This window comes from Bombina bombina, chromosome 4 (genome assembly GCF_027579735.1).
Source record: "Bombina bombina isolate aBomBom1 chromosome 4, aBomBom1.pri, whole genome shotgun sequence".
NCBI classification, from domain to species: domain Eukaryota; kingdom Metazoa; phylum Chordata; class Amphibia; order Anura; family Bombinatoridae; genus Bombina; species Bombina bombina.
In genome coordinates this window covers 227,748,259-227,770,875 of record NC_069502.1, presented here as the reverse complement: position 1 = coordinate 227,770,875, position 22,617 = coordinate 227,748,259, and the positions used below count along the sequence as shown (strand labels likewise).

General features: G+C 41.5%; 1 protein-coding gene across 5 annotated transcripts in view; it reads right to left on the bottom strand.

Moving 5' to 3' along the window:
* Nucleotides 1–22,617, bottom strand: part of PAK2 (p21 (RAC1) activated kinase 2) — a 505,361-nt gene that overhangs the window by 215,033 nt on the left and 267,711 nt on the right. For all 5 annotated transcript variants that reach the window (XM_053709811.1, XM_053709810.1, XM_053709809.1 and 2 more), the window contains 2 exons: nucleotides 7,987–8,021; nucleotides 7,780–7,881 (listed from right to left, as the gene is read on the bottom strand). In XM_053709811.1, coding sequence (XP_053565786.1) covers nucleotides 7,780–7,881; nucleotides 7,987–8,021 — 137 coding nt within the window. The remainder of the gene's footprint in view (nucleotides 1–7,779; nucleotides 7,882–7,986; nucleotides 8,022–22,617) is intronic.

Sequence of the window (22,617 nt, the reverse complement as noted above, 5' to 3'; positions counted from 1 at the left end):
ACGTAACAGATAACTCCCGGGCGGCATGATAGATTTAGTGAACCGCCGGGAGACAAAAAAAGGCGCGCAATGTAAAAGACGCCTTCAAGGACCGCCCTTCGTGGGCGTATGCAGAATTTAGCCATGCAGTCATCTCCTGGTCGGCATAGTTTTCTGTAACCGCCGGGAGATGTGATAAGTGCACAATAACATAAAAAAAGGCGCTCAATAACCCCCAAAGCTTCCATCCTGAAGCATAGGGAAAAAAGTGTCACATTAGGCATCTCCCGGTCGACATTGCTCTCTTATGTAACCGCCGGGAGATGTGACAGATTAACAAGGGGAATCTGAACCCTGGCCCTGAGTCAAATATCCCGCCGGGAGATTAGGTCTTCCTAAAGAGCCAAAGTAATACATGTGCTGTCTAAAAGTAAAAACAGAATTTATGTTTACCTGATAAATTTCTTTCTCCAACGGTGTGTCCGGTCCACGGCGTCATCCTTACTTGTGGGATATTCTCTTCCCCAACAGGAAATGGCAAAGAGCCCAGCAAAGCTGGTCACATGATCCCTCCTAGGCTCCGCCTACCCCAGTCATTCGACCGACGTTAAGGAGGAATAATAGCATAGGAGAAACCATATGGTACCGTGGTGACTGTAGTTAAAGAAAATAAATTATCAGACCTGATTAAAAAACCAGGGCGGGCCGTGGACCGGACACACCGTTGGAGAAAGAAATTTATCAGGTAAACATAAATTCTGTTTTCTCCAACATAGGTGTGTCCGGTCCACGGCGTCATCCTTACTTGTGGGAACCAATACCAAAGCTTTAGGACACGGATGAAGGGAGGGAGCAAATCAGGTCACCTAAATGGAAGGCACCACGGCTTGCAAAACCTTTCTCCCAAAAATAGCCTCAGAAGAAGCAAAAGTATCAAACTTGTAAAATTTGGTAAAAGTGTGCAGTGAAGACCAAGTCGCTGCCCTACATATCTGATCAACAGAAGCCTCGTTCTTGAAGGCCCATGTGGAAGCCACAGCCCTAGTGGAATGAGCCGTGATTCTTTCGGGAGGCTGCCGTCCGGCAGTCTCGTAAGCCAATCTGATGATGCTTTTAATCCAAAAAGAGAGAGAGGTAGAAGTTGCTTTTTGACCTCTCCTTTTACCTGAATAAACAACAAACAGGGAAGATGTTTGTCTAAAATCCTTTGTAGCATCTAAATAGAATTTTAGAGCGCGAACAACATCCAAATTGTGCAACAAGCGTTCCTTCTTTGAAACTGGTTTCGGACACAGAGAAGGTACGATAATCTCCTGGTTAATGTTTTTGTTAGAAACAACTTTTGGAAGAAAACCAGGTTTAGTACGTAAAACCACCTTATCTGCATGGAACACCAGATAAGGAGGAGAACACTGCAGAGCAGATAATTCTGAAACTCTTCTAGCAGAAGAAATTGCAACTAAAAACAAAACTTTCCAAGATAATAACTTAATATCAACGGAATGTAAGGGTTCAAACGGAACCCCCTGAAGAACTGAAAGAACTAGATTGAGACTCCAAGGAGGAGTCAAAGGTTTGTAAACAGGCTTGATTCTAACCAGAGCCTGAACAAAGGCTTGAACATCTGGCACAGCTGCCAGTTTTTTGTGAAGTAACACCGACAAGGCAGAAATCTGTCCCTTCAGGGAACTTGCCGATAATCCTTTTTCCAATCCTTCTTGAAGGAAGGATAGAATCCTAGGAATCTTAACCTTGTCCCAAGGGAATCCTTTAGATTCACACCAACAGATATATTTTTTCCAAATTTTGTGGTAAATCTTTCTAGTTACAGGCTTTCTGGCCTGAACAAGAGTATCGATAACAGAATCTGAGAAACCTCGCTTCGATAAAATCAAGCGTTCAATCTCCAAGCAGTCAGCTGGAGTGAAACCAGATTCGGATGTTCGAACGGACCCTGAACAAGAAGGTCTCGTCTCAAAGGTAGCTTCCAAGGTGGAGCCGATGACATATTCACCAGATCTGCATACCAAGTCCTGCGTGGCCACGCAGGAGCTATCAAGATCACCGACGCCCTCTCCTGATTGATCCTGGCTACCAGCCTGGGGATGAGAGGAAACGGCGGGAACACATAAGCTAGTTTGAAGGTCCAAGGTGCTACTAGTGCATCCACTAGAGCCGCCTTGGGATCCCTGGATCTGGACCCGTAGCAAGGAACTTTGAAGTTCTGACGAGAGGCCATCAGATCCATGTCTGGAATGCCCCAAAGTTGAGTGACTTGGGCAAAGATTTCCGGATGGAGTTCCCACTCCCCCGGATGCAATGTCTGACGACTCAGAAAATCCGCTTCCCAATTTTCCACTCCCGGGATGTGGATAGCAGACAGGTGGCAGGAGTGAGACTCCGCCCATAGAATAATCTTGGTCACTTCTTCCATCGCTAGGGAACTCCTTGTTCCCCCCTGATGGTTGATGTACGCAACAGTCGTCATGTTGTCTGATTGAAACCGTATGAACTTGGTCCTCGCTAGCTGAGGCCAAGCCTGAGAGCATTGAATATCGCTCTCAGTTCCAGAATATTTATCGGTAGAAGAGATTCTTCCCGAGACCAAAGACCCTGAGCTTTCAGGGATCCCCAGACCGCGCCCCAGCCCATCAGACTGGCGTCGGTCGTGACAATGACCCACTCTGGTCTGTGGAATGTCATCCCTCGTGACAGGTTGTCCAGGGACAGCCACCAACGGAGTGAGTCTCTGGTCCTCTGATTTACTTGTATCTTTGGAGACAAGTCTGTATAGTCCCCATTCCACTGACTGAGCATGCACAGTTGTAATGGTCTTAGATGAATGCGCGCAAAAGGAACTATGTCCATTGTCGCTACCATCAACCCGATCACTTCCATGCACTGAGCTACGGAAGGAAGAGGAACGGAATGAAGTATTCGACAAGAGTCCAGAAGCTTTGTCTTTCTGGCCTCTGTTAGAAAAATCCTCATTTCTGAGGAGTCTATAATTGTTCCCAAGAAGGGAACCCTTGTTGACGGGGATAGAGAACTCTTTTCCACGTTCACTTTCCAGCCGTGCGATCTGAGAAAGGCCAGGACGATGTCCGTGTGAGCCTTTGCTCGAGGGAGGGACGACGCTTGAATCAGAATGTCGTCCAGGTAAGGTACAACTGCAATGCCCCTTGGTCTTAGCACAGCTAGAAGGGACCCTAGTACCTTTGTGAAAATCCTTGGAGCAGTGGCTAATCCGAAAGGAAGCGCCACGAACTGGTAATGTTTGTCCAGGAATGCAAACCTTAGGAACCGATGATGTTCCTTGTGGATAGGAATATGTAGATACGCATCCTTTAAATCCACCGTGGTCATGAATTGACCTTCCTGGATGGAAGGAAGGATAGTTCGAATGGTTTCCATCTTGAAAGATGGGACCTTGAGAAATTTGTTTAAGATCTTGAGATCTAGGATTGGTCTGAACGTTCCCTCTTTTTTGGGAACTATGAACAGATTGGAGTAGAACCCCATCCCTTGTTCTCTCAATGGAACAGGATGAATCACTCCCATTTTTAACAGGTCTTCTACACAATGTAAGAACGCCTGTCTTTTTATGTGGTCTGAAGACAACTGAGACCTGTGGAACCTTCCCCTTGGGGGAAGTCCCTTGAATTCCAGAAGATAACCCTGGGAGACTATTTCTAGCGCCCAAGGATCCAGAACATCTCTTGCCCAAGCCTGAGCGAAGAGAGAGAGTCTGCCCCCCACCAGATCCGGTCCCGGATCGGGGGCCGATATTTCATGCTGTCTTGGTAGCAGTGGCAGGTTTCTTTGCCTGCTTTCCCTTGTTCCAGCCTTGCATTGGTCTCCAAGCTGGCTTGGCCTGAGAAGTATTACCCTCTTGCTTAGAGGACGTAGCACCTTGGGCTGGTCCGTTTTTACGAAAGGGACGAAAATTAGGTCTATTTTTTGCCTTGAAAGGCCGATCCTGAGGAAGGGCATGGCCCTTACCCCCAGTGATATCAGAGATAATCTCTTTCAAGTCAGGACCAAACAGCGTTTTCCCCTTGAAAGGAATGTTTAGTAGCTTGTTCTTGGAAGACGCATCAGCCGACCAAGATTTCAACCAAAGCGCTCTGCGCGCCACAATAGCAAACCCAGAATTCTTAGCCGCTAACTTAGCCAATTGCAAAGAGGCGTCTAGAGTGAAAGAATTAGCCAATTTGAGAGCATTGACTCTGTCCATAATCTCCTCATAAGGAGGAGAGTCACTATCGAGCACCTTAATCAGTTCATCAAACCAGAAATATGCGGCTGTAGTGACAGGGACAATGCATGAAATGGGTTGTAGAAGGTAACCCTGCTGAACAAACATCTTTTTAAGCAAACCTTCTAATTTTTTATCCATAGGATCTTTGAAAGCACAACTATCCTCTATGGGAATAGTGGTGCGTTTGTTTAAAGTAGAAACCGCTCCCTCGACCTTGGGGACTGACTGCCATAAGTCCTTTCTGGGGTCGACCATAGGAAACAATTTTTTAAATATGGGGGGAGGGACGAAAGGAATACCGGGCCTTTCCCATTCTTTATTAACAATGTCCGCCACCCGCTTGGGTATAGGAAAAGCTTCTGGGAGCCCCGGCACCTCTAGGAACTTGTCCATTTTACATAGTTTCTCTGGGATGACCAAATTTTCACAATCATCCAGAGTGGATAATACCTCCTTAAGCAAAATGCGGAGATGTTCCAATTTAAATTTAAAAGTAATCACATCAGATTCAGCCTGCTGAGAAATGTTCCCTAAATCAGTAATTTCTCCCTCAGACAAAACCTCCCTGGCTCCCTCAGATTGGGTTAGGGGCCCTTCAGAGATATTAATATCAGCGTCGTCATGCTCTTCAGTAACTAAAACAGAGCATCCACGCTTACGCTGACAAGGGTTCATTTTGGCTAAAATGTTTTTGACAGAATTATCCATTACAGCCGTTAATTGTTGCATAGTAAGGAGTATTGGCGCGCTAGATGTACTAGGGGCCTCCTGAGTGGGCAAGACTCGTGTAGACGAAGGAGGGAATGATGCAGTACCATGCTTACTCCCCTCACTTGAGGAATCATCTTGGGCATCATTGTCATTATCACATAAATCACATTTATTTAAATGAATAGGAATTCTGGCTTCCCCACATTCAGAACACAGTCTATCTGGTAGTTCAGACATGTTAAACAGGCATAAACTTGATAAGAAAGTACAAAAAACGTTTTGAAATAAAACCGTTACTGTCACTTTAAATTTTAAACTGAACACACTTTATTACTGCAATTGCGAAAAAACATGAAGGAATTGTTCAAAATTCACCAAACTTTCACCACAGTGTCTTAAAGCCTTGAAAATATTGCACACCAATTTTGGAAGCTTTAACCCTTAAAATAACGGAACCGGAGCCGTTTTAAGCTTTAACCCCTTTACAGTCCCTGGTATCTGCTTTGCTGAGACCCAACCAAACCCAAGGGGAATACGATACCAAATGATGCCTTCAGAAGTCTTTTATCAGTATCAGAGCTCCTCTCACATGCGACTGCATGCCATGCCTCTCAAAAACAAGTGCGCAACACCGGCGCGAAAATGAGACTCTGCCTATGCTTTGGGAAAGCCCCTAAAGAATAAGGTGTCTAAAACAGTGCCTGCCGATATAATTATATCAAAATACCCAGAATAAATGATTCCTCAAGGCTAAATAAGTGTTAATATCAATCGATTTAGCCCAAAAAATGTCTACAGTCTAAATAAGCCCTTGTGAAGCCCTTATTTACAATCGTAATAAACATGGCTTACCGGATCCCATAGGGAAAATGACAGCTTCCAGCATTACATCGTCTTGTTAGAATGTGTCATACCTCAAGCAGCAAAGGACTGCAAACTGTTCCCCCAACTGAAGTTAATGCTCTCAACAGTCCTGTGTGGAACAGCCATGGATTTTAGTTACGGTTGCTAAAATCATTTTCCTCATACAAACAGAATTCTTCATCTCTTTTCTGTTTCTGAGTAAATAGTACGTACCAGCACTATTTGAAAATAACAAACTCTTGATTGAATAATGAAAAACTACAGTTAAACACTAAAAAACTCTAAGCCATCTCCGTGGAGATGTTGCCTGTACAACGGCAAAGAGAATGACTGGGGTAGGCGGAGCCTAGGAGGGATCATGTGACCAGCTTTGCTGGGCTCTTTGCCATTTCCTGTTGGGGAAGAGAATATCCCACAAGTAAGGATGACGCCGTGGACCGGACACACCTATGTTGGAGAAACATACCTGAATTAAGAGCCCATCTCTTTCTCTAAGGGCTTTTATTCGCAATTTGAGTGGCCAAATTCTTCTGAGTTCTATTTATATCTCGGTCCAGAAATAAAAAACCTCCCCATCTGCCGACAGCAAAGGCAGCTCCCAGGCGTGTGAAGTCCTACTGCTCACATGGACCTGAGGATAACAAGGAAATCACTGAGTAAGATCTCTGATATTTCCCCGAATAGGGCAGCAACAGTATATGGGAGGCGCAGTGAGAATAATGTCCCACAAGTTCCCATTGCTTTAAAGCCACCAAATGCTCTACTGTAGAGACTGATCTTGTCTAGGCTACACCCCAAAGAAAGTAGCACACTGTGGCACCACTTTAAAAATAATAAACTCTTGATTGAAGAATCTATAACTAACACCTCAGTTTGCCATTTCCTATCACTAACACAGGCAAAGAGAATGAATGGAGTGGGAGGGAACTGATGAGCTATATATACAGCTCTGCTGTGGTGCTCTTTGACTCCTCCTGCTGACCAGGAGGCGTAATCCCACAAGTAAAGATGAAATCCGTGGACTCATTGTATCTTTAAAAAAGAAATTACACTTTGTATTCTACATTCTGCCATCCATTATTTAAAGGGACAGTCTACACTACAAAGCATCTTCTGACAGCCCCCTGAACACATGACTTTTTATTTATTATCTATTGACTTGCATTTCAGACAATTACTGCAGTGTCAGCCACAACTTCACGGGCGTGAGCACAAGGTTATCTATATGGCCCACATGAACTAGCAGTCTCCTGTTGTGAAAGGCAAATAAAAATGCATGTGATAAGAGACTGTAGTGGCTTAGAAACAGGCAGAAATTAAGAGGTTTAACTGTTATAAAGTATATTAAAATAATGTTAGATGCACAAACCTGGAGAATGGATAGTAAAGGCATTATCTATCTTTATAAACAACAATTTTGGTGTTGACTGTACCATTAAGATAAAAAATAGACTGATCTTTCTAATTAATGCTTCACAAATGTGTATTTTTTTAGCGCATCACCCGCTGCAAATTCAAAGCAGCAATACAGCTGTTATACATGACTGACCGCTTAATGGAGAGAAAAAGTTTATTCTGTAATTTTTAAAATGAGCAATTGCTTTATTAAAAATACATTTAACCATATCCAACATCATTTTATTCTATTAGTTCACGTCAGTATTCACCAGTAACAGATTGATTCTCAGTTATTAACATCATCTGTTCTTGATACATAAGAAGTTGTTTTAGAGCTAGTGTATTCCTATGGAGAAAGACAACTCCAACAAACACTTTTTTCTGTTACCGTTTTGTTTGTGTGAGTGTGTGTGTGTGTGTGTGTTTTTTTTAAATCATAAAATTAGTAGAAGGTCATAAATAGTGAATCCTGAGTGAGGGGAAAGACATATGTTGCAAGAGACAAAGAAAGAAGGAAAACAGAAAAATAAAGATAGAGGGAGTGTTAAAGCAAAAAACCAACTCACTGATTTTGTGTGTTCAGGACGTGGTGCAACAATAGGGGGAGGGGTCTCATTATCGTCATCATCTGAAGCTGCTGCTGAGGATTCAGTGCCTTTCGCATTTGGCTGGGAAAAAACAAGAGACCAAAGTAAAAATCTATACATAAAGTAGAATCTGTGGTAACAACAAATACATTCTGGCAAAAAGAAATATGTAGAAGAAATACTTACTGTAGACGATACACCGGAGGGGATTCCATCTTTGTCTACAAAGAAAAATAAAATACTAATTTAGTGTCATGTATTATTTATACATCTCTTTGAAATATGTATATCATACAAGCCAATATTGTTAACAATTTAACAGATCTTAAAAAAATAAATAAAAAAAAACACAACTGCATTTTATATTAAACTTGTGTTAGGAATGAAGATAATGCAAATCTCAAGTGAATGGTATACGGGGCAAGTTTTATTGAATACTTTAAAAGTTGTAGCTGTAAGGATAGCTGGTTTGCAGTCTGTCAGAGAGGAACTGTTTAAATTTCTGTTCATGCGACCCACTCTCCCTTATCTTTGCAAGGGGTTTGCTTGCAAGAAAGCTAAATGAAGAAATAAACATAATTTATGTAAGAACTTACCTGATAAATTCATTTCTTTCATATTAGCAAGAGTCCATGAGCTAGTGACGTATGGGATATACATTCCTACCAGGAGGGGCAAAGTTTCCCAAACCTCAAAATGCCTACAAATACACCCCTCACCACACCCACAAATCAGTTTAACGAATATCCAAGAAGTGGGGTGATAAGAAAAAAGTGCGAAAGCATATAAAATAAGGAATTGGAATAATTGTGCTTTATACAAAAAAATCATAACCACCACAAAAAAGGGTGGGCCTCATGGACTCTTGCTAATATGAAAGAAATGGATTTATCAGGTAAGTTCTTACATAAATTATGTTTTCTTTCATGTAATTAGCAAGAGTCCATGAGCTAGTGACGTATGGGATAATGACTACCCAAGATGTGGATCTTTCCACGCAAGAGTCACTAGAGAGGGAGGGATAAAATAAAGACAGCCAATTCCTGCTGAAAATAATCCACACCCAAAATAAAGTTTAATGAAAAACATAAACAGAAGATTCAAACTGAAACCGCTGCCTGAAGTACTTTTCTACCAAAAACTGCTTCAGAAGAAGAAAATACATCAAAATGGTAGAATTTAGTAAAAGTATGCAAAGAGGACCAAGTTGCTGCTTTGCAAATCTGATCAACCGAAGCTTCATTCCTAAACGCCCAGGAAGTAGAAACTGACCTAGTAGAATGAGCTGTAATCCTTTGAGGCGGAGTTTTACCCGACTCGACATAGGCATGATGAATTAAAGATTTCAACCAAGATGCCAAAGAAATGGCAGAAGCTTTCTGGCCTTTTCTAGAACCGGAAAAGATAACAAATAGACTAGAAGTCTTTCGGAAAGACTTAGTAGCTTCAACATAATATTTCAAAGCTCTAACAACATCCAAAAAATGCAACGATTTCTCCTTAGAATTCTTAGGATTAGGACATAATGAGGGAACCACAATTTCTCTACTAATGTTGTTGGAATTCACAACCTTAGGTAAAAATTCAAAAGAAGTTCGCAACACCGCCTTATCCTGATGAAAAATCAGAAAAGGAGACTCACAAGAAAGAGCAGATAATTCAGAGACTCTTCTGGCAGAAGAGATCGCCAAAAGGAACAAAACTTTCCAAGAAAGTAATTTAATGTCCAATGAATGCATGGGTTCAAAAGGAGGAGCTTGAAGAGCCCCCAGAACCAAATTCAAACTCCAAGGAGGAGAAATTGACTTAATGACAGGTTTTATACGAACCAAAGCTTGTACAAAACAATGAATATCAGGAAGATTAGCAATCTTTCTGTGAAAAAGAACAGAAAGAGCAGAGATTTGTCCTTTCAAAGAACTTGCGGACAAACCTTTATCTAAACCATCCTGAAGAAACTGTAAAATTCTCGGAATTCTAAAAGAATGCCAAGAAAAATGATGAGAAAGACACCAAGAAATATAAGTCTTCCAGACTCTATAATATATCTCTCTAGATACAGATTTACGAGCCTGTAACATAGTATTAATCACAGAGTCAGAGAAACCTCTTTGACCAAGAATCAAGCGTTCAATCTCCATTCCTTTAAATTTAAGGATTTGAGATCCTGATGGAAAAAAGGACCTTGCGACAGAAGGTCTGGTCTTAATGGAAGAGTCCACGGATGGCAAGAGGCCATCCGGACAAGATCCGCATACCAAAACCTGTGAGGCCATGCCGGAGCTACCAGCAGAACAAACGAGCATTCCTTCAGAATCTTGGAGATTACTCTTGGAAGAAGAACTAGAGGCGGAAAGATATAGGCAGGATGATACTTCCAAGGAAGTGATAATGCATCCACTGCCTCCGCCTGAGGATCCCGGGATCTGGACAGATACCTGGGAAGTTTCTTGTTTAGATGAGACGCCATCAGATCTATTTCTGGAAGTTCCCACATTTGAACAATCTGAAGAAATACCTCTCTGTGAAGAGACCATTCGCCCGGATGCAACGTTTGGCGACTGAGATAATCCGCTTCCCAATTGTCTATACCTGGGATATGAACCGCAGAGATTAGACAGGAGCTGGATTCCGCCCAAACCAGAATTTGAGATACTTCTTTCATAGCCAGAGGACTGTGAGTCCCTCCTTGATGATTGATGTATGCCACAGTTGTGACATTGTCTGTCTGAAAACAAATGAACGATTCTCTCTTCAGAAGAGGCTAAGACTGAAGAGCTCTGAAAACTGCACGGAGTTCCAAAATATTGATCGGTAATCTCACCTCCTGAGATTCCCAAACTCCTTGTGCCGTCAGAGATCCCCACACAGCTCCCCAACCTGTAAGACTTGCATCTGTTGAAATTACAGTCCAGGTCGGAAGAACAAAAGAAGCCCCCTGAATTAAACGATGGTGATCTGTCCACCACGTTAGAGAGTGTCGTAAATCGGTTTTAAAGATATTAATTGAGATATCTTTGTGTAATCCCTGCACCATTGATTCAGCATACAGAGCTGAAGAGGTCGCATGTGAAAACGAGCAAAGGGGATCGCGTCCGATGCAGCAGTCATAAGACCTAGAATTTCCATGCATAAGGCTACCGAAGGGAATGATCGTGACTGAAGGTTTCGACAAGCTGAAATCAATTTTAGACGTCTCTTGTCTGTCAAAGACAGAGTCATGGACACTGAATCTATCTGGAAACCCAGAAAGGTTACCCTTGTCTGAGGAATCAATTAACTTTTTAGTGAATTGATCCTCCAACCATGATCTTGAAGAAACAACACAAGTCGATTCGTATGAGATTCTGCTAAATGTGAAGACTGAGAAAGTACCAAGATATCGTCCAAATAAGGAAATACCACAATACCCTGTTCTCTGATTACAGACAGAAGGGCACCGAGAACCTTTGAAAAAATTCTTGGAGCTGTAGCTAGGCCAAACGGCAGAGCCACAAACTGGTAATGCTTGTCCAGGAAAGAGAATCTCAGGAACTGATAATGATCTGGATGAATCGGAATATGCAGATATGCATCCTGTAAATCTATTGTGGACATATAATGCCCTTGCTGAACAAAAGGCAAGATAGTCCTTACAGTTACCATTTTGAACGTTGGTATCCTTACATAACGATTCAATATTTTTAGATCCAGAACTGGTCTGAAGGAATTCTCCTTCTTTGGTACAATGAAGAGATTCGAATAAAACCCCAGCCCCTGTTCCAGAACTGGAACTGGCATAATTACTCCAGCCAACTCTAGATCTGAAACACATTTCAGAAATGCTTGAGCTTTCACTGGATTTACTGGGACACGGGAAAGAAAAAATCTCTTTGCAGGAGGTCTTACCTTGAAACCAATTCTGTACCCTTCTGAAACAATGTTCTGAATCCAAAGATTGTGAACAGAATTGATCCAAATTTCTTTGAAAAAACGTAACCTGCCCCCTACCAGCTGAGCTGGAATGAGGGCCGCACCTTCATGTGGACTTAGAAGCTGGCTTTGCTTTTCTAGAAGGCTTGGATTTATTCCAGACTGGAGATGGTTTCCAAACTGAAACTGCTCCTGAGGATGAAGGATCAGGCTTTTGTTCTTTGTTGAAACGAAAGGAACGAAAACGATTATTAGCCCTGTTTTTACCCTTAGATTTTTTATCCTGTGGTAAAAAAGTTCCTTTCCCACCAGTAACAGTTGAGATAATAGAATCCAACTGAGAACCAAATAATTTGTTACCCTGGAAAGAAATGGAAAGTAGAGTTGATTTAGAAGACATATCAGCATTCCAAGTTTTAAGCCATAAAGCTCTTCTAGCTAAAATAGCTAGAGACATAAACCTGACATCAACTCTGATAATATCAAAAATGGCATCACAGATAAAATTATTAGCATGTTGAAGAAGAATAATAATATTATGAGAATCATGATCTGTTACTTGTTGCGCTAAAGTTTCCAACCAAAAAGTTGAAGCTGCAGCAACATCAGCCAATGATATAGCAGGTCTAAGAAGAAGATTACCTGAACACAGATAAGCTTTTCTTAGAAAGGATTCAATTTTCCTATCTAAAGGATCCTTAAACGAAGTACCATCTGACGTAGGAATAGTAGTACGTTTAGCAAGGGTAGAAATAGCCCCATCAACTTTAGGGATTTTGTCCCAAAATTCTAATCTGTCAGACGGCACAGGATATAATTGCTTAAAACGTTTAGGAGTAGTAAATGAATTACCCAAATTATTCCATTCTCTGGAAATTACTTCAGAAATAGCACCAGGAACAGGAAAAACTTCTGGAATAACCACAGGAGATTTAAAGACCTTATCTAAACGTTTAGATTTAGTATCAAGAGGACCAGAATCCTCAATTTCTAAAGCAATTAGTACTTCTTTAAGTAAAGAACGAATAAATTCCATTTTAAATAAATATGAAGATTTATCAGCATCAACCTCTGAGACAGAATCCTCTGAACCAGAAGAGTCATTAGAATCAGAATGATGATGTTCATTTAAAAATTCATCTGTATAAAGAGAAGTTTTAAAAGATTTTTTATGTTTACTAGAAGGAGGAATAACAGACATAGCCATCTTGATGGATTCAGAAACAAAATCTCTTATGTTATCAGGAACACTCTGAACATTAGATGTTGATGGAACTGCAACAGGTAATGGTACATTACTAAAGGAAATATTATCTGCATTAACAAGTTTGTCATAACAATTAATACAAACAACAGCTGGAGGAACAGCTACCAAAGGTTTACAGCAGATACACTTAGCTTTGGTAGTTCCAGCACCATACAGCGATTTTCCTGAAGTATCTTCTGACTCAGATGCAACGTGAGACATCTTGCAATATGTAAGAGAAAAAACAACATATAAAGCAAAATTGATCAAATTCCTTAAATGACAGTTTCAGGAATGGGAAAAAATGCCAAGGAACAAGCTTCTAGCAACCAGAAGCAAAGAAAAATGAGACTTAAAATAATGTGGAGACAAAAGCGACGCCCATATTTTTTTAGCGCCAAATAAGACGCCCACATTATTTGACGCCTAAATGCTTTTGGCGCCAAAAATGACGCCACGTCCGGAACGCCGACATTTTTGGCGCAAAAGAACGTCAAAAATGACGCAACTTCCGGCGACACGTATGACGCCGGAAACAGAAAAAAAAATTTTGCGCCAAAAAAGTCCGCGCCAAAAATGACGCAATAAAATGAAGCATTTTCAGCCCCCGCGAGCCTAACAGCCCACAGGGAAAAAAAGTCAAATTTTTAAGGTAAGAAAAATGATTGATTCAAATGCATTATCCCAAATATGAAACTGACTGTCTGAAAATAAGGAATGTTGAACATCCTGAGTCAAGGCAAATAAATGTTTGAATACATATATTTAGAACTTTATTAAAAAAGTGCCCAACCATAGCTTAGAGTGTCACAGAAAATAAGACTTACTTACCACCCCAGGACACTCATCTACATGTTTGTAGAAAGCCAAACCAGTACTGAAACGAAAATCAGCAGAGGAAATGGTATATATATATATATAAGAGTATATCATCGATCTGAAAAGGGAGGTAAGAGATGAATCTCTACGACCGATAACAGAGAACCTATGAAATAGACCCCGTAGAAGGAGATCATTGAATTCAAACAGGCAATACTCTCCTCACATCCCTCTGACATTCACTGCACGCTGAGAGGAAAACCGGGCTCCAACCTGCTGCGGAGCGCATATCAACGTAGAATCTAGCACAAACTTACTTCACCACCTCCATAGGAGGCAAAGTTTGTAAAACTGATTTGTGGGTGTGGTAATGACAGATACAGTGCAATTAAGATCCCCTGAGTTCTGATCACTGCTAACAGGGCACCTAACACCTTTGTAAAGATGCGTGGAGCTGTATCCAGACCAAATGGAAGAGCGACAAACTGGTAGTGTTTGAATATAACTGACAGTGATCCATGTGGATGGGAATGTGCGTCCTTGAGGACTATTGTAGTCATAAATTGACCCTATTGTATTAAGGGCAATATTGTGCGAATGGTTCCAATCTTGAAAGTGGGAACCCTGACAAACATGTTTAATGTATTTAGGTCTAAGACAAGTCGGTAGGTCCCTTCCTCCTTTGGGAAAATAAACAGATTGGAGTAAAACCCTTGACCCTGTTGAGGTACAGGTGCTGGGATCATTACCCCTATAGCCTCTAATTCCCAAACACAATGTGGAAAGGCAGCTGCCTTTGGCTGAAGTATGGGAGCATAAGACAGAAGTAATCAACCTTAAGGAGGTCTTGACTTGAAGCCTATCCAATAACCCTGATAAATTATGTTTTGAACCCAGGGGTCCTGGACTGACCTGCACCAGGCCTCCTGGGAAAAAAAAAAAAAGACTCAGTCTGCCACTACCAAAACAGATTCTGGTTTATGGGCCGCACCTTCATGCTGATTTAGTGGTGGTGTTGGGACCTTTTGGATTGCTTGGACTTTAGACCACAAAGAACAAGGCTTAAAGGTTGATTTGGAGAACTCGGGTTTCTGAGGAGGACTTCTGAACTCCTGAGGAGTGAAAGGAACTAAACTGATTTGCTCTTCTATTCTTTCCTTTGGATTTTTTTTATCCTGAGGGAGAAAAGCTGATTTCCCACCAGTGAATGTCAGAATCGAATAGAATCTTTCCTTGGAAGGAAAGAGTGATCAGTCTATTTTTAGAGATCATGTCTGATGACCAAGATTTTAACCATAAGTATGTCCTTGCCAGCACTGCCATGGATATATTTTTGACATTGATCTTAATAAATGTAGATTACCACATTGCACATGAATGCTTGAGCCATTTTTTTTACGATAAATCTTTTTATTGAAATCGCAAATATTACAGTTACAAAATCATACAGTAGAAGGAAATTTCTTTTACAAGTAAAACTCAACAACTAACTTAAATAAGAACATTAGTACAAATAAAAGACAGGAGCATATGATCACAGTACATTCTGGTATAATCAATTAACACAACCAGCACCTTAGTACGGTTCAGCTTAGTGTAATTAGCATAAATCTTGTTCCCAAAGAAATATCACATCTGCAATGAAGTCCTTTTTACCAACGTAAGTGTAATGGATTTTCTCCAATTCTAAAATATGATTAACTTCTCTCATCCACATCTCGTATGATGGAACTATATCTTTTTTCCAAAACCTGGGTATCAGACGTCTAGCACAGTTAAGCATAATCTGCAAAAGCTTCTTCCTATATAGACATGGGGTTTTTGGTATATCACCCAAAAGGACCATAGTAATTGTAAGTTTGGTAGTGTTTCCTATAGTTTTCGTGAGTTTATCGCCAACAGCCTTCCAGTATGTCTGTAAGAGTGGACAGGACCACCATGTATGGGAAAGAGTGCCAATCTCGCCGCAGTGTCTCCAGCAATAGGGGGATGAGTTAGGGTAAATACTGTGAAGACGGCGAGGTGTTAAATACCATCTTGACATTAGCTTGAAGTTCATTTCTATTAAAGTTAGTGAAAGGGAAGCCTTTTTATTTTCCCTGAAAATACGACTCCAGTGAGTATCAGGTAGGTTTATGCCAAGCTCTCTTTCCCATTTATCAATAAATGTAGGTTTTTTAGAGGGAAAAGATCCTCTAAGTAATTTGTAAACTATTGAGATATGAGAGCTTTTAATAGAAGGGGACGTACACAGTGACTCGAAGGGGGTTAGGGGTCTGGTAAGGGTTGCTTTGTGTGGGCTATTGAATATGGCGTGTCTGACTTGGAAATAAGGGAACCACATATGAAACGGTGGGCCTAGCAATTGACCTATCTCTGCTTGTGTACGTATCAACCCGCCATGAAGGAGAATATGTGCTGGTATATTAGAAGGGGAACCTGCGATCAAAGGTGTTTGGATAGTCTGGGATTTTAAGAAAAGGGAGTTATTCAGTAAAGGGGTGAGGGGGGATATCTGCGTAGATATCAGGCTATCTCTAGCCAGTAGTTTATCCCATGTGCGGATAGTGGTTGCTATGAAATAGTCATTCCAAATCTCTAAGGGTCTCAGCTTTGGTGGAGTCCAACATTGATCACCTAGGTTAATTCCACCTGCCAGGTAGGTTTCCATTTGCACCCAGGGTTTTTCAGAAGGGGAATGTTTCCAGGCCACAATGCGTGCTAGGTGTGTCGCTCTGTAATAGTTTATCAAGTTAGGTGCTCCCAGTCCACCATCTTCTCTATCTAGAAATAGTGTTTCTCTGGCCACTCTAGATCTTTTGTGCGACCAGATAAACTGGTCAAATTTTTTTTGTTGCCGTATAAGAAATTGTGTAGGGATGTCTTGAAGTACTTGAAAGAGGTATAAAAATTTAGGAATAATACTCATTTTTATTGCATTTATACGTCCCATCCAAGAAAGCCGACCCTGTTTGTGCCAGGATTCCAACAATTTATTGGTTTCGTCTTGCAAAGGGGTATAATTAAGGGAGAATAGTTCAGTTTGTGTTGCTGATATGTCGATGCCTAGATACCTTATTTTCTTGGCTATCTGGAAAGAAGTGTATGTTGTGATAAAGTGTGTTTCTTCATCATTGAGATACAGTGATAGGATCATTGATTTATTCATATTGACTGAGAAATTAGAAACCGCTCCATACTCCTTCAGTTCTCCCAGTAGGGCCGGGACTGAGGTGAGAGGTGAGCGCAGGGTAAATATAACATCATCTGCGTATAGGAGACATTTCTGCAATAGACCACCAAAGGGGACGCCCTGTATATTATGATTACACCGTATTCTAGAGGCAAACGCCTCTACAGCCAAGGCAAATAGTAGGGGCGAGAGAGGGCATCCCTGCCGTGTGCCGTTATTTATGGGGATTTCCTGGGAGAGTGTGCCGTTGATCATGACAAAAGCTGTTGGGTTACTATAGAGGGCTTGTATGCGTGATATCATTGTACATGAAAACCCAAACTTTGACAGGATGGACCACAGAAAGTCCCAGTCCACCCTGTCAAAGGCCTTCTCGGCATCTATAGAGAGAAGCATCAAGGGTGTCTTGGAGGCAGAAGAGCTTGAGAGGGTATGCAGGACTCTAATGGTATTCTCCTTAGCTTCCCTTCCGGGGATGAAACCGACCTGGTCGGGGTGCACTAGAAAGGGAAGGAATTTGCTAATTCTCGTGGCTAACAGTTTGGCATATAGTTTGATATCGATATTTATTAACGATATGGGGCGGTAATTAGTTACTTTCTCTGGTGGCTTGCCCGGTTTGGGTATCACCGAGATTGTGGCTTCTAGTAATTTTGTCGGAAGTTGATTAGTCTGGTCAATAGAGGTGTACATCTCCAGTAGGTGGGGGCTAAGAAGGGGTTTGAAGAGGTGATAAAATTTAGGTGTGAATCCGTCTGGGCCAGGTGCTTTTCCTTGTGGTAAGTCTTTAATGGCTAGTAATAACTCCTGTAAAGTAAACTGTTTGTCTAAATTTTCTATATCAGTATCAGAAAGCCTAGGGAGCTGGGTCTGATCAAGATACGAATTTATTCGCTGCTGCTTATCTTCTGGACTTAGGGAGGGAATGTTATACAGGGAGGTGTAGTATTGTGCAAACTGATTAGCGATTTCAGTGTTATCAGAGTGGGCGACGCCCGAGGAGTCTATAATCTTAGTGATATGTGTTTTATATCGCTTTTTACGTAAGGATCTCGCCAGTAAGCGCCCGGCCTTATTGTTTTCAATGAAAAACTTGGACTCGGATGTGATAGCTCTCATATGTGCATTTTGTATTAAATATTGGTTTAAAGCTTCCCTGGCTAGTTGTGATCTCGCTAGTAGAGATTGTGACTGGGGGTTTTTTTTCAGCTCTTTTTCACAGTTATTAAACTCTGAGGTCAGAGAAGCAAATTGAGCAGCACGCTGTTTGCGTTGCCTATGCGTGTGACCCATAATCACCCCCCTTATGAAACACTTATATGCCTCCCAATTAGTTATTGCGGATGTGTCTAGATAATTGTTGAAAGAGAAATACTCTGTGGTTTTCTCTGCTATATCGGTGACTATTAAGGGGTCTAAGAAAATCTGATCATTTAGTTTCCAACGTTGTTGGAAGCCTGGCTTAGAGGTCCAAATAAAGGTGGAACAGACCATGCTATGGTCAGACCATGTAGTATGGTATAGTCTTGAGTCAACAAGGGAGGGAAGCATACTTTGTTCACAGAAGATATAATCGATACGTGTGTAAGTGTGTTGTGGGTTAGAAAAAAAGGAGAAATCTTTAGTGGATGGGTGGGTAGTTCTCCAAGAGTCAAAGAAGGGAATAGAGCATATTGCTCTCCAGTTGGCTTTTATCTGGGTGTTCCTGATATATGATCTGCCTGAGGACGTGTCTAGTGCAGGATTAATAGGGAAGTTTAAGTCGCCCCCTAAGAAGATGGGTCCCTTTGCAATATCAAGTATCTGGTTTATCACCCTATGGAAGAAGGGAGGTTTAGGGCAGTTCGGGGCATAAATGTTAGCTAGAGTTATAGGTCTACCAAAGTATAGCCCCACCAAAACAAGAAAACGACCCTCTTTGTCAAGATATTTAGTAAGTAGTTCAAAAGACGTACCTTTTCTAAAAGATATACAAACCCCATTATGTCTAGTCGGGCCTGAGCACAAAAAATGTTGGTCATAATGGAGTTTCGAAAGGATGGGTTCATTTGATTTTTTAAAGTGTGTCTCCTGAATCATGATAATGTCCACTCTTTTTTTATAGAAATCGTGGAAGGCTATTGAGTGCTTTTGTGGTGAGAGAAAACCTTTAACATTTTGCGTAGCTAGCTTAAACTGACTAGATTGTTTTGGTATTGACATGTATATGTTGTCTGGGACTTATAAAGAAAGGGAAACCAAGACGTACTGGTCACTTGTGTCGTGTGTATGGGAGTTTAGGTGTCAGAGAGTACAAATATATAAAATCAGAATATATAACTCTAAAACAAAGAAACAGAACAACTTGGAATAACTGTGTCCAAGGATAAACTGAAGTGATACAGTAAGAAGAGGGAGAGGGGGGGAGAAGGAAGGGGAACAAGGAAAGGAGGGATGAGGGAGGAGGGGAAGGGGGGGAGAGTAAGATTGGTGTAGGGTGAAAGTGAACCTGTATCTGTAGTCCTCTGCCAGCAGGGGCGGAGGGTACGAGGGAAGAGAGTTAGGGGGAACAGACAGCTAGTGAGAAGCTGAGAAAGAGAGGGAAATGGGGGAAGGTACGGCCCGGTGGAGCCGCCCCGACAGACCTGGTATTATCAAGTGCATGTTCGAGACCAGAGACAATAAGAAGAAAAAAAAACAAAAACAAACATAATTTAAACAGTAAAACGTCAAACCTTATGCATGACATACAAATAATAAGATAACAGAACATTGAGCATTGTATATCAAACCATTGTGACATGAGAATAAACCAGCATTTATAAGCTTTTTTGGGAAATAACTTGATTTTTGCAAGTCAAAAGTCTCAATAAGTTCAAACAGCATAAGCGCGCTCAGAAATAGGATCTGTGGTGCGAGATTATGCATAGTCAGTTTCGTTAAAAGTCAAAGTGAAATAGAACAAGGTATCACCCTGTAGGGTGTGTGTACAGCCATATACTCACAAACTCTTGGGTATCGGGTCATGTAGTGACAGCCAAAGCAGAGTCCATCTGAGCTGCAATAGCTGTGCAAATCTTCTTACGCTGTTGTTTACCAATGATTTCAGACCAAAGTCTCCGCTGTGGCCTTGGTAAAGGAGTTGAAGCTTTGGAGGGTCCAGGGGCTGCGGCCTCAGGAGCCGGAATATCCAAAAGTTGGCAGAAATCGTTAATATCCTCTGTAGAGGTGCATTCAAATCTTTTGCCATTTTTGATGATTTGTAGTGATACTGGGAATCCCCACCTATAAGGAATTTTTAGGGAGCGCAGATGGGCAGTGAAGAGTGCAAATTCTTTTCTCAATAACAGCGTTCTGGTCGATAAATCTTGAAAAATTTGAATTTTCGCACCTTGAAAGGAAAATGTAGGCTGTGATCTTGCCATTTGAAATATCTTTTCTCTATCCCTGTAGCTCGAGAAGCACACTATTATATCCCTTGGGGGCTGATTATCATTCGGTTTAGGCCTAAGAGACCTGTGTGCTCTCTCGATAGGTATAACATCAATCACTCTCTGGTTAGAGATGGCTAGGGACTGTAGAAGATTTTGTAGGTGTTCAGATATATCTTCATTTTTCACGGATTCAGGGATTCCTCGAATCCGAAGGTTATTTCTCCTTGTTCTATTTTCAATATCGTCTATTTTATTCTCTAGGTCCGAAATCTGCTGCTGTTGACGGTCTATAGTGCGTGACATTTCAGAGACATCTCTAGTGATCTCTTCAGTGTGATCCTCAAGGGATTCGACTCTACTCCCTAGATCGTTTATATCTTTCTTGAGGGCAGCACATTCTGATTTAATACAGGATTTGACCTGGTTAATGAGGGCCTCCATAACTTTTAGTGTGACTGGGCCATCTTCACTATGGTGCTGAGTGTGAGGGGGGGATGCTGCTGATTGAACTGTGTCCCGGTTATCAGATAAATCCTCTTCCTCACTGCAAGCTTGAGATATCTCAGGTTTTTTCTTTTTGTGATCTGAGCTTTTAAAGAAGGTATTCACTGTTCCAGAAACCAAAGTTGTCTTTAGTGTCTTATCATTCTTGGTGTTTCTGCGTACCGCCATGCTGACAAAACAGGAACAGGCTTTTGCTCTTTCACAATGAAATTGAACTTTCCTGGTATATAATGTTGCAAGTCTATCACTGATATGTCACTGGGATTAAGGTATATCTTTCTTTATGACATTAAGTCAAAACATAAGCTGTACAGTAGTTTGTGTATACAACACCTCTTGCCCCTGGATTGCATTAAATTATCTCTGAGTTAGAAGCTGGGGGCGTTTTTTGGGCCTTCAAGAGCTTTTAGAGCATTTTGGTATTTGGCATTATGCTGTTAATCACTCGTTTTTGCTCTCCATTATCCCAACGTGGCACTGCTTACCCTGTTACTATGATAGTCCTGCAGTTCTCTGAGGAAAGGCTTTTTCCAGCGTTCGTCACCAGAACGCATGAGCAGGCTTCAGATGCGGCCTCCTTTACGGATCGGGAGCCCAAACAGCTGTTCCGCCGTAATCGCGGCTCAGAAAATCAGTCCGGAGGTCCCCGTGTGCTTTACCCTCATGCCACGGTAGAAATCAGATCACTCCTGGTTGTATATGTTCATCTGTGAGGAAGCTCCACCGCCGCCGTTTCAGGAGCTCTAACAAAGTGCGGCCATTCAGCACGCCCGCACGCTCCGCCCCCTGCTTGAGCCATTTTAAGTGCTTTATGCAGTTCTGTAAATCCTCAGTAGAGGAATTGCCCGCCACCATTTTGGCTAGGGAATCCCACCATAGTGTTCATACTGCAGCCACACAGGTGAGAGAAACAGCCGGTCTAAATAAAAGGCTTGTTTGAAGAATGTTTCCTTAAAAATTACTCTAATTTGTGGTCCATTGGGTCTCTAAACAAAGTGCTATCCTCCACAGGGATAGTCGTACATTTGGTGAGAGTGAAAATAGCACCATTAACCTTAGGGATTGTTTCCCACACTTCCACATTCTATTCTGGAATGGGGTACATTTTCATAAATCTTGTGGAAGGGGCAAAAGGTACGCCTTGTTTTTTCCATTCCTTAGCAATCTAATCAGAGACCAAATCAGGGACCTGAAACACCTGTTGAATTTTTGGTGGAGATTTGAAAACAATATTTAACTTAACATGCTTGTTTTAAGGATTTTTTCCTCAAAAATTTCTAGTATTTAATACCTCCTGCAATGTGGATATTCTCTTTGAGAAGTGGAAGGTTGTGTTTGGTTTGCATGCAAAATTTGAGGTACACAATTCTCACAGATTTGGTTGACAGATTTGTAAACAAATATGTATGTAGCTAGAAGGATATCGTAAACTTACTCCTCTAAAGAAATATCAGTGAGGACAAACAGTTTGTTTCATATTTGTATTTATATAACAGTATACGATAGCTTATATAATAAATAGTACAGAGAAAACCTTGAAGAGAACACTCTACACTATAATAACACTCGCTCAGACACTTGTATGTATTATTGTTCCGAGTATAGGCCGTACTTTTCCCCTGCTGTAAGTCTTTAAATCAGGGGTGTGGCCTATACTCTGGATGCTGCCTTGAATGGCCCGGGTCGGTGTTGGGCGGGAGCGCGGTTTACAGGGAGGAGTTTGGCCAGAA